This window comes from Ursus maritimus, unplaced genomic scaffold, assembly GCF_017311325.1.
Source record: "Ursus maritimus isolate PB19 unplaced genomic scaffold, ASM1731132v1 scaffold_19, whole genome shotgun sequence".
NCBI classification, from domain to species: domain Eukaryota; kingdom Metazoa; phylum Chordata; class Mammalia; order Carnivora; family Ursidae; genus Ursus; species Ursus maritimus.
In genome coordinates this window covers 47825447-47838431 of record NW_024424341.1, presented here as the reverse complement: position 1 = coordinate 47838431, position 12985 = coordinate 47825447, and the positions used below count along the sequence as shown (strand labels likewise).

At 44.8% G+C, this 12985-nt stretch overlaps 1 protein-coding gene across 1 annotated transcript in view; it reads left to right on the top strand.

The window, feature by feature from the left end:
- The window catches only part of LOC103657337 (zinc finger protein 91-like), a 686132-nt gene that overhangs the window by 35479 nt on the left and 637668 nt on the right, over window positions 1–12985 (top strand). The window contains 3 exon segments of the mRNA XM_040632913.1: window positions 8470–8543; window positions 11755–11881; window positions 12370–12465. Coding sequence (XP_040488847.1) covers window positions 8470–8543; window positions 11755–11881; window positions 12370–12465 — 297 coding nt within the window.

Genomic DNA, 12985 nt, shown 5'->3' with positions numbered 1-12985 from the left:
TATCCTCAAATGCAGGATATGTGTGTGCTGTTTCCTGTCCCTGAGCAGGGCCCCCTGAAGTAAGATGCCGCTACTCCAGTGAGTAAGGTTACAGCTAGCTGTGCTTGTGGTCATGACTGTAGGTGTTTCAGTGGGTCTTAGCCTTGCACTGTGAATGGATCTTCTTCCCTCCTGAGTTTGCAGTAACACAGGACCTAGTGTGGTAAGTTTTCATCACTATTCCTGTCACTACTTAGAGATTCTGCAGTTAGTGTGAGGGGCACCAGCTTCTTGAAGGAGCAACAAACTTGTTAACCATGTTTGTGGAGCCATCTTCACAACCCACACCCAAGTACATGTTTGGCCAACGTAATATCTGATACTGAAATACACATTCAAATGTATTTTGAACATCTCATTCCTTCAGGAGACAATGTTACACTGCTGGTTAGATTCTGACCTTATCTCCTGGGACCATATATGCATCAAAATTATATGGATAATCATATAGTATTATAATAGGACTCATCGTATGTCTATGGTTTATTATTTACTGCTGACATAGATTCTCTGTCTTACAGTTTTAGCTACAATTGACTGGCTTGTCATTGTACGTAACCCTCTGTGAGGCATGAATATATACACGGTTGACATGGAGAAAAACAGTTCAGTTTTCTCATGAGATGAGAAAGGTTTGGAATTCCTCCAGGATACAGGGAAGAGCCTGAATGCACAGTGACTGTCACTCAAGAGAATAAAGGGGCTGGCATTTGGGAAGCACGCATTGCTTTAGGCTACATTGTTCACTTCCCCCACACAGTCGAATGGAAAAGAACAATTCCAGTGATGGCAGAGAGGGTCTAAAAAGTCCCAAAGGTGCTCCCAAGGAGAAGAGTGCTTGGGGTCGTAGCTGTGATCTCAGGATTTAGGTGAGATATTGTGTCTAGGAGAGGGTTGGCCCCTAGGCTTGTGCACCCAGAGAGTAACAACCATAATGAGCCCTAAACACAAAACATCTGTGGCACGTCTGAATTCTGTACAGAATAAGTCTGGTGCTCCTCACCGCGTATATCAGAACAGGATCTGAAGCCTATAATGTTTGTGAAGTATTCTTCTTGTCTCGTACCTACGTAGGGACTGTGATATTTACCAGCTCATGTGGAATCTGGCACAGGATGCTGGCGGGGCCGATGGAATGTGGGATAGGAGCTTCATGCTTCGCCCACCTGGAGTCCTAGGACTGACGGTAATGGCCTAGAAGACACTCAAGGGGCCACAGTTGCCAACGGAAACACCTCTGGACTCTCAGTCAAACTAGAAGGAAGTCTCTATCCAAAACCATGGTGAAAATGTTTCAAGCCAACAGCTGCCAAGGTGTCTGGGATTCTGCTTAGAAATAACGAGCAACAGGTGACCACAATCAGATGACTGAGAAAAAGCTCTCACACTCATGCTGGTTCCATTGGTGTAAAGGGGAAAAAAAATGACGACATAAGATATATAATCCTGCAAGTTTCCACTGAAAATCCGGACCACATTACTATTGTAAAAGTGGTGCAGGCTTAGTCCATTCCGCTGTGACTCTCTGATATTTATTTGGATTTCTTTTTTCATTACCCAGATTGCCATTTTGTTTTATACCTTTAAAGATTTCTTTTTCCCAAAATGTATATTCAAACAGTTTTCCCCCTATTCATTGTATTTCTAGGATTTCTATCTACTACGCGGTCTCTGATTTCGAGTAAGTGTTAAGTTCAAGTTAAAGACATTACCCATTCTTTACATTTGTTTGTCGTCTCTCCAGTATGTATTCTCTAATGTGTGGTAACGTGGTGGCTCTAGTTAATGATTGTGTCACGGTCTCTACATTTGTAGGGTTTCTCCCCTGCATGCGTTGTCTTCTGTCAAGGAAGGCTTAAAATCCAGCCGAAAGTTTACTATATTCCTTAAATTTTTAAGGCTTCTCCCGGTGTGCATGCACAGGTGTTTACTTAGGTAGTCGATCTGTTTAAAGCCTTTGCCATATTGTCTGCATTTGTTTGGTTTCTCCCTGTGTATGTATACTCTGATGTCAGGGAAGGTCTGAGCAATAGGGAAAGGTTTTGCAAATTCTTTACATTGGCTTTTTTCTTTATCTTTTTTATAGATTTTATGCATTTATTTGACACAGCACAAGCAGTGGGAGCAGCAGAGGGAGAGGGAGAAGCAGGCTCCCCGCTGAGCTGGTAGGCCGACCCGGGGCTCGATCCCAGGACCCCGGGATCGAGACCTGAGCTGAAGGCAGACGCTTAACCCATTGAGCCACCCAAGTGCCCCGACATATACTTTTTTCATCCTTGTAATTATGTGCCTTTTCATCTTTGTCATTGTTTGCTTACCTTACTTATTTGAAAATGATATGTTGTAATGAGGCAGTATTCTTGATAGGGTTTGAAACCTTCAAAATACCAATTAAAATAGAAACCCATTTAGTTTTGTCCATTTGAGAACTATGGTTGTCCAACTCATCTTTGATAAAAGTTCCTTTGGAAACATCAGTGAATCCAGTAATGGCCACTGAAGTTCTAAATTACTTCTGTGTAAGTCAGTCCATTCATGTTCAAATGCCCATGAGGAGGAAAAGTCTTTTTCAAACATAAGTGTCTCTTCCATTTGGCTGAATAGAGGAGTAGTATCCATAAGCAGATTAAGTCCATATAAGATCCAGTCCATCTCAGGGTGCCTGGGTGGCTCAGTCATTAAGCATCTGCCTTCAGCTCAGGGTGTGATCCCAGGGTCCTGGGATCGGGCCCCACATCGGGCTCCATGCTTCGCTGGGAGCCTGCTTCTTCCTCTCCCACTCCCCCTGCTTGTGTTCCCTCTTTCCTGGCTCTTTCTCTCTCTCTCTGTCAAATAAGTAAAATCCTTCAAGAAAAAAAATATCCAGTCCATCTCTTCCTGTTGGATTTGCAGTTGACCCCCAGTGGGAGTGCAGGAGAGCTGCTCCCACCAAAACCCTCTGATTCCATTTGAGTGAGTGTCCCGTGACTAATTTTCACAATTGGAAAGGAAAATTTGCTTTGTTCAGGAGGCTGGCCAATGGGGAACGTGGTAGATTCGTGTCCCAGGGCAATCTACAAAGTCACAGACGGAGCAGGAAGTGTTGAAGGAGGAGGCACACAGAAGTGGTGAGCATTACCATGCAGGGCAAGCAGTGCTACAGCACTTTTTCATTCCCACTATGATCTCAAAGAGACTCACTGCACTCAGGGAAGGCCGTGTTGTAGCACGGTGTAGCTTGATCTTCTAGGAACATCGGGTTCCTGGTTTCCCTAGCATCAGGTGTCTGTTGAAATCTCAAGGAAGCTACAATTAGTTGAGCTATAAGCTAGAGGGCACCTGTCAGTTCAAAGTATGTAGCCATTCCAGCGCTGGGAACAGTTATAGTCTGAGAAAGTCTGTATTTGGAGGATAATGTACAGATAACCATTAATGCAGCGTTTCTTGAGCCTTTACTCTGTGCACACATGTAGGATCCATGGTGTTGTGCTGGGACCTCAGGAACATATAGGTTAGTTAATACTCCTAATATGTTAGGACTTGGTATTCAGTGTCTCATATTTTCTCTGAGAATGTAAATGTTGGGCCCTGCCTTTCTGTTTCTTTTTCCTTCTTAACATTGATCGTATAAAATAGATATATATCGATTGGAAGATTATACAAAAGCATGAACTGAAACAGAAGAGGAAGTTCTCATTGTTGACTAAAAATCAAATTGGCATGAGTTAAACAGGAAAATCAAATTTAAACTGAACATGTAGACACTCCACACAGATGGGAAAGTTGCGAAGACCGGCAATGTAAGGTATGTGTCTTTGAAGAGGAGAGAAGGAGGAAATAGAACAAGGTGGAAGTCTGGGAACTCCAAGGGAAGTGCAATTCACAGGAAGAAGGAAAAGAGGAAATACTTGGTAAACAAAAATTCTCTGGGCCACTCAAAAACAATAGGCTATAGAGAACTTTCTTCAAAGAGGCCTAACCAGGTTCCTCCCTGTTTCTCAAACCTAGTTTATATCATAATGTAGTTACCCAAGGGAATAGCTCTCATCCTACGGCAGGTTCTCTCTCTCAATTCTTTTTAGGTAGTGAGGGGAATGGAAAAGACGTTTCCTGAATCTGCTGGATTTTTATTGGTTTTTAAATCAAAATAATCTTCCTGCCAGTCACCCATCATGGAGGAACCTGAGCTTGGCCCACACAAAATGGAGGATAATCTGTTGATTTCAATAAACCACACACAGAAAAAAAAGTAGTGTATGAAATCTAAAAAAAAAAAAAAAAAAAAAAAGTTATCAAAGTGAAGATTAGAATGTTTGCTGCCATCAACTGAGAGTGAAGGAAATGTTGAGATGTTGTTCAAAGGGTGATTGAGTCAGTAAATGGAATCCTGACTAAAATGCAGTCAGGAGATTTCAGCAGGGGGAGCTCTCAGGCCTTATCACTCATTGTCAACAGGAAGGGAAGGTCTTGACCTTACACAAGCGTGACCTTGGAAGTGGATTATAGTCTACAATTCCAGCCAGAGGAAGAGATGGTTTTCTTATCGCACGCAGGCTACAGCCTCACCAGTGAAAACCCACCATCCTTGAAAGTACCATTTTACTACAAAGAACTTTTATTTGTAACAGACTTCTCAACTTAGCCCGTCTCCTCAAAAAAGCATGCCCCTTGTTTGTTCCCGGGAATTGCCTATGGTTTTGCCATAGCTTGTGCCTACACACAATCTTTTCTTAGTTTCTGGGGTACAGCGTAGTGATTCCACAATCCCATACATCAGCGGGTGCTCATCAGGAGAGGTACACTCCTTAATTCCCCTCTGCTATTTAAGCCTTCCCCCCCACTCACCTTCCCTCTGGGAACCATCAGGTTGTTCTCTCTGGTTAAGCCTCTGTTTCTTGATTGGGCTCTCTGCCTCCCTACACTGTCACTTAATGACTGCTTAAATTCCTGGTGGAGGGGTGGATTATGGTCACCCTAAAGGGTCTTCTCATTGTTCTCCTGATTTTTCATTATAATAGTATTCTACTTGTGTTCTCTCTTTTGCTTTGTTCCCTCCTATTGTTGAGGTATATGCAAGCAGTTCCTGTCTCTTTCACCCAGCCAAGGAGATGATGCTTACTACTCATTTCATCCCAGTATTCCCTCTGGACTCTACAGGAATAGCCTTTTGTAATACTTACATGTAGGGACAGATAGTGACAAATTTGGGTCCACGTGTCAGGACATGTCTACAACCCCTGTCCCCAAAGAAGTTACAGAAGATGAATCCTTCAGCTTTCAACAACTGTAAAGATTGAAGGATTAAAAATTGTTCATTGATGAAATGATGAGAGAGAGAAAGAGAAAAATGTTCCCCTTTAACCCAGAAGCCTGACTTACAGCCTGCATAGCTTTGATAAGGATCAAATACGTGCTGGTTGGTACATTCCTAGAGGGTCTCATGACTGCCTGTACATCTCACCCATAGTTAATATCAACCTGAATAATAAGCACCAGAGAAATATTGTAGTAGTTTTATGAGTAGAAACTGAAAAAAACATTTATGATCAGGGCGCCTTTGTGACTCAGTGGGTTGAGCCTCTGACTCTTGATTTCTGCTCAGGTAATGATCTCAGGGTCCTTGGATCCACTCCCCCCCCCCCTTTGGCCTGTGCTCAGAATGGAGTCAGCTTGTCCCTCTTCTCTGCTTCGCACCCCCCAGCTATCTCTGTCTCTCAAAGAAATAAATAAGATTTTTAAAGGAAAAAAACATTTATGATCTAATACTCTCTACATGAACTCTCTCTCTTGAGCACTCAGTGTATAACCACCAGCTTCATAGTCAAAATGAAGCTCTTTCTGCCCTGGGGTCCTGTACTGTAGTACTTGGATAAACGTACTAAGTAGCACCATCAAACATCTCAAGAATCCTTTCCGGGTGGTTGTACTCATCAATCCCACAGCAGTTTGTTACTGAAAAACCCAAGTTTGGCTGCCAGTCGCATGAAAAGCCAAGACACAGGCATGAGTCTTGATTGGAAAGGAATAAGAGGTGTATTCAGGAGGCCAGCCACTTGGGAAGAAGGTGGAGTCTTGTCCAAAAACCAACTCTAATGTTTCTGCCCGGCCCAGCGATTTTTAAAGGACCTCAAGGGCAGTTAAACAGTACAAAGGGGGGCACAGGAATCTGTACCACTATTTGAGGGCAGACTCCCCGCGGCTCCCTGTACACATGAAGGAGGTGCTGGGCAGGGTATGATGGTGCCCAGGGCGAGCTTGTGCAGGACACTTCAGCCGCAAGGCCTGCTAAGGAACAAATGCGTGATCTATAAATATACAAAAGGACGATGTGATTCATGACTGACACAGGCTAAAGGTGCTTGCTACATATGAAGCCTACTAAGTTGGCTGGAAGGGCATTGGCAGGACTTCAGACTAACCTTGAAAAAGGTGCTCTAGGTTTATGCTGTTACTGCAAATGGAAGGATCTCATTCTTTGTGAAGCTGATGATACACCATCAATAAGTGAGACGGGGAAACTCTATCCGGAAGAGCACAAATGACTCAGAATAACTCTGGACCACACAGGCTTGCCTGCCTGGTGTGGCAAACCATTGTTGGACATCGCAAAACACATTTGCTCTCCTTTCTCCTGTGCATATCCTTGCCCCTTTCTGAAATGCTAAATCCCCAACCCCTTCTTAAGTCACAGTGGCCTGTAGGCATCAGTCGCCTGTCTTTGAGCCTCATGTCTCTGAGGCTCCCCGTAGGTAAGACATCACTTTCTTTTTCCCTTGTGAATCTGTCTTATGTCCACTTACATATTAGAGTGGCCAAGGAATTGAGAATGGAGGAAGAAAAACATGTTCCTCTTCTTCACATTCTGCTGTCAAAACCTGACCTCCCTGCTTCGGAGCCAAAATAGAACGTGAAGCTGGAGCTGGGATCAAGAGGAACAACAGGTTAATTACTTCGCCAGCAAGAGAGGCTGCAGTGGGTCAGGGCCTTCAAAACGGCAAGCCCCCCAGAGGCAGGGCTGGGGTATTTGTCGGGAAATCCCTACAGGATCTAGCCGGTTCCACCCGGAATTGTGTGTGTGCAGCCAGCTGTGTCCATCACCTTTTCAGGGTGGGACCCGGTGGTTGAAAGGAAAGGCTAAGAAGGGAAGAGAGGAAGGTGGCAGAAGAGAGGGAAAAGGATCTCTACTTTAATACCAAGGCTTGCTGATGTTTTAATGCAGCCATTTTGATTTTTGTTCAGCTGTGTTTACGTGGTTTCAGTTCAGTCACGAGAACAACTGTAGGAAGACGGCTTCATTTTTTGCAGAGAGAAACGACTGTATTTTCTAGAATGGGTAAAATAAAGGTTCACACCAAATTTCAGGGAGCATGTTGAGGAATTAGAATGCTCGTGTATTGCCGATGGGAGTGAACAACGTACATTCCCTTTGGAAAAGTCTGTGGCAGTTAGTTATGAAAGTAAACATTTACCTACCGAGGGAGCACATGTTGTCACCCCAGCATCTCGTTAGCATAAGGATTCTTTTCGGCTGGTATTTTAAAGAAAGAGCAGACGGGGGCCTGGGTGGGTCAGTCGGTTAAGTACTTGTCTTTGGCTCAGTCATGGTCCTGGGATCAAACCCCGCGGTGGGTTCCATGCTCAGTGGGGAGTCTGCTTCTCCCTCTCCCTCTGCTACTCTCCTTCTCTGAGCCTCTTCTCTCACTGTCTCTCTCTCAAATAAATAAATAAAAATCTTTTTAAAAAAGAAGAAGAAGAAACAGCAGACCAAGAAAGAGCTCTGAAACCTGGCTGGGTATTTTTTTTAGCAGACATTTGCATCTCTAAGGGAAAGCTCCATTTGTAAGGGTGGCTTCCTCCGTGTAGCAAAAAGAGGGAGAAAGAGACCGTGATCCATGGACAAGGCATGGATTAAATGGGAATAACAACGACAGCCCTGATGAGTGCTTTTTGCCTGGTCACCTCGCCAAATGCTTCCCAGTAGGTTCAAGGAGGGATCAAATCCCGTGTCCCCCACCCTAGAGTCTGTCAGTCGGTGAGGGGGGAAACAACTGTGGTGTTTTCATTAAATGCTCTGGGCAATTCTAGGTGAAGCCAGGGTTAAGCAGGCTTAACCAGGAATAGAAGACAGCTGAGTTCAGGCTTGGCTCAAGGAGAAGTAACACAGGTGCTGCCACGGGAATCTGGAAGCATCAGGTCCATGCAGCACACGTTTCTTCTTTCTGCTCTAGCAGAAGTTGTGTGTGTCTGTGTTGGGGGAGGCCCCCTGAACCAGGGAAGGAAAGACTCCAAGATTGGTCTCCAAGGAAGAATTCTTTCTTTCTGAATAGCTTCTGACACAAAGGGATAAGAAATTGAGCCTTTTTGTGCATTTGAAAGTCCTCCCTGCCGGCAAGATATTTATGGGTGAAGACACCTTGTTGGGGGCTTTAAAGGCATTTTCTTCTGCTGCAGCTATGATTTCTCCTGGAATCCTTCTGAGCAAGAAGTCCAGAGGACGCGGTGAAGAAGAAATGGCCAGTTCTCAGGTAAGCCTTGCGTGCGAGTTCCGAGGCCCTGTCGTCTTTTTCTGGAGAAATTCCTCACATTTAGAAATTGTTAATATTGATTTTTTCCTAGTTCTGATGTTTCTGCTCTATGTTTACACCCAGGTTTTAAACCTTTTCAGACATGATACTCAAATTCGATCTTTAGAACCCTTCTCCCCTATCAGCCAGAGACTTCTATCCCTTCTCTCCAACCGGGCTTAGAGTCGGCCATCAACAGTTGTCACTTTGAACCTGCCTGCCAGTATTGCAAATAGTCCCTTGGTGACAGATGCTTGGGAAGGTGTTGAGTTAAAGATTCCTGTTGCTGAAGGGGACTGGTCCTGGGATATCAGTGATGGAAAATGGTCTTATTTAGGCCCCATCTGGAAGCCTTATCAGCTCTGTGTAGACCGGGAGTAAGAAAAGCACAGATAAACAGCAAATATGTTACGATATCCCTAATCACTTGGAATATTCTCTGAAAAAGGGGGGGGGTTCATATCCTTTAGAATGTATCTAAAATATACTAGGTATTACAGACCGGGAAAGTACATGTGATTGAAGTTTGTATAAATCGACTGTATTCTCATAATGTAATTGACATGCTGGTTTACTGTTTAGGGGCTACAAGAATGTGGTCCGTAAATGGGGTGTCTCTTGAGTGGATGGGGATTTTGGGTGATGAGCAGGCATGGGCCACTGCCAGGGGAAGTGAGAGAATTCAGCCGAGGCAGAACAAAGGAGCCAGGAGCTCCTCGAATGCCTTGTGCTTGGAGGTAGTGGGTGTGGCGTAGTTTTAAAGGAGAAGATGGGACAGTCTGGGGACAGATGGAATCTTCCCTTTTGGGAACTGAACCTGGTTGTAAGTAGCCCATTGGTTGGTTAGGGCCTTCGGCTCTTTGGGGGTGGTTCGTTCCTGTACCTGTCTGCATTCAGGCAGATAGTCACCGGCCCTTCCCCCACTCCAGCACTCAAGCCAGTTTGCCTGAAAGGAGGCCTCTAGAAGGAACACGCTGGTGCAGGGTTCTTGTGTGGTGTAGCAGAATGAGTATCAGGTGCAAAAGGGGAAAGTGATTATCACGTGAAGGTGAGAACAGAAAGCAAGCTTTCTAGAGTGAGCGGGGTCCCGAATGGTTGCCACCCAGCGCCTTTATGGTTGGTTTTATAGAAGACTGACCGGGGACCTTCAGTCTCCTTGACGTCACCGCTAATAGCAGCATGATTACTTCTCCTTTGAATATGTCATCTCTGGTGTTTGAAACAAATGAGGTGGTCTGGTCACATTCCCTTAGCTCTTGTGTCCTTTATGTGCCCCCTTTCCTGGGATTTTTGGTGAGTCTGGTCACTTAGCCCCATACCTATCCACCCCTCCCTAACCCTCCCTCCCCTTACTCAACACCAAGCAACAGGTCCTTCAATGTGCCTTAGGCGCTGATGATCAACTTGGTCATTAGGGCTGATGTTAACTTCTTGTAATGGCTTGTTGCTCTGCCAGATAGCTCCCCCTGTAAGGCTCACATTGTCCTTGTTAATTCCTAAGGGTCTTGGACGGATTTACTGGGTGGTGGGCGAACCATCCCATTTCACCTGGAAGCTCCTTTCTTCTGAGTTTCTCTTTGTTCCTAGTTTCTGATCAGGAGAACAAAGCAAAAGAAATGTAGAGGTAAAGGAAATGTCCTTACAAGATAAATATTTGGGACATGGAAAGTATGACTGTCCTCAAGGAATTCACAGGTGCCTTAGTGTTAATGCTTTGCTGCAGGCAAAATCCCCTTAGAGACTTTTTTTTCTCTACCCCCTACCTGAAGAGTATATAATCAATACCTTCTCACAATCACAGTGCAGCTCTTTCTGCCAATGGGTCCTGTCCCTGAGGTTTCATCAAAACAAATTTGTTTCACGAAAAATGTCTTCAAGAATACTTTCTTGACCATTTCCCCCAACGCCCCTACATCAGTTTCCACTGCACAAATGAAGACTCTGACCTTCATGTAGTTGGTAGTATTGTCTCCTGGGCCTGGGGGATCTAAGTCAGTCATATGGCCATCCTGTGAGTTTTTACTTTATTCCACACTCATGTGATAGACATCCTCTTTATAAAAAAAAAAAAGAAAAGAGTACTTTATTTATTTAGTGATTGATTGATTGATTGAAGCGAGTGAGAGAACTAGTGTGTGTGAGCGAGGAGAGGTGATCCCGTAGAGCCAGAGGGGGAGGGAGAGAATTTCATGCCGACTCCTTGCTGAGTGGATCCTAGGACCCCGAGACCATGACCTGAGCCAAAATCAAGAGTAGGACACCTGAGCCATTGCATTACCCAGAAGCCCTGGTAACAAGTAGTACGTATTTGACTCTTAGCAGAGCTATGCAGTCGGTGGGTCAGCCTTCTGAGTTAAAGGTGAACATTTTTCTGCCTCTATCCTTCTTCATACCAGACTCCTAAATAATAGGTGTTTTATGTGTATCATTCTCTGTGTTTGTGTTGATATCATGTGAATAAAAGCCAGAAGCAGCATCATCCACAAAGTGATTTATAAGTGTGACGTCATTGAAAATGGTTCTTGAATTACATATCATGACAATTTGTACTCTATCACGTTTCATGTGTATTTCACTACTTCCTAAATGTGTGGATGGGTGCATGAAATGTAAATGGTTAGATTGATTTTGTGGGGATAACTTCTTGTTTCCATCATTGTTCTCATGTTTGACACCTGCTGTGAACATTGGCATAGAGTCCTCTCTGAATATTGACCTGCATGTCCTTTTCAGTCAACTCTAGGATCATAACCAGAGTTCAAACCTGATGTCTTTGCACATTTGGTAATTGAGGTTTGTGCTTCTCTGTGGGTGGAGAGTATTAGCCTTATATTGAGGTAAAGGTAACTAGATCACTCCATGGGTTACATCTGTGTCCCTCTCCCTCAAACTGGGCCAGCCCAAGCACTTCCCCTGGGTGGTCATTACCTTTCGTTGGATAGTTTCTGTTTTCCCCACAGGAGACTCTGTCCATGGGGTGTTTTGGCTGAAGTAAAGGATAAGATGGACAGAAGAGTGAAGTAAAATGTGGGATCTAATTTGGGGGGTACAGTCAGGTAAGCAGCGAAGGGCAGATGTTGGGGTCTAGCTGGTGACACTAACTCCCTCTTGATCTTAGGGACCATTGTGAACTCTGTCCATGGCCACTTGGTGACGGTGGTATGTCTTGCAGGGACTCCTGACATTCAGGGACGTGGCCATAGAATTCTCCCAGGAGGAGTGGCGATGCCTGAGCCACACGCAGCGGGAACTGTACAGGGACGTGATGCTGGAGAACTACGGACACCTCCTGTTCTTGGGTGAGGATGACTCCTTCCAGATTTCCCAAGCCACTCTCGGGGTTTCGTTCTTCCTTTCAAGACTGTCTCTTGGATGATTCCCCTTTGCGCAACTGCAATTCAGGTCACTGCACTAAGGAACAAAAGTAAGGATTTGTAGATGGGGACAAAAATCTTCTTGATGTTTGCTTTTCAACTTTAGCTTCCCCTTCCTTAGGGTAACATCATTTCTGTTGATTAGTGGTAGTTCTGAACCTGGCGTGGCATGGAGCGGTACTGCCTCCCTTTAAAATCCAATTTTTCGCCGCTTTATTGTCTCGGTAGAACATGGAAGTGCAAGTTAGGAAGTGAGTGTTTGAAACTCCTGCATGTTTTCTAGGGGCTGTTGGTGAACAGTGTTGGGGAAATCATCTTCTAGAGTTCTACAATGTCCTCTCTTCCCTACTGAGCCCAGTAGTGGCTTGCAAGGATCCCCAGCCATACTTATATACCGTTTCTCTATTAAACAGGTCTCATTGTGTCCAAGCCTGATTTGGTCTCCTTTTTGGAGCTGAGGAAGGACCCATGGGATGTGAAGAGAAGGAAGACAGCAGGCTTTGATCCAGGTAGGTGGCAGTGAATGAAGTGATGACAGAGGACGTCCAAGTCTGGAGGAGGAGGAAGATAGACCTTAAAATGCAGTTCCAGTAGCTCTGCTGGAATGAAAATCAGTTGGAGAAGCCCACGTGTATCTCCCCGTCCGTCACAGAGGGACGTCTTGTCACAATATTGTCATGCTTTCATATTCTCAAAGGCTTCTGCTTCAGCTCCAGTGATGGTTCGTCACAGCCACAGTGAGGGCCACGGGGTGTGGGAGGGCCTCCATAATCAGAGAGCTTTTCCATTGCATTGAGGGCTTTAGGGAAATCTCCCTATTCCGGAGGGTCTGTGCTAAGCCTCTTCTAAGTTCCATTTTGCCTCTTGGGAGAAAGTGTGCAGAGTTGTGTGGGGCATACTGGGGATTGGCGTGGGGATCCCTTCAACACTGGAGGCAGTGTTTTCTGGTTCATGCTTTCCAGTGTTATGGAGGCTTCAGTCTTAATCATACACAATGGAGACTCATCAATGTCATCAGGTAACAAAGCA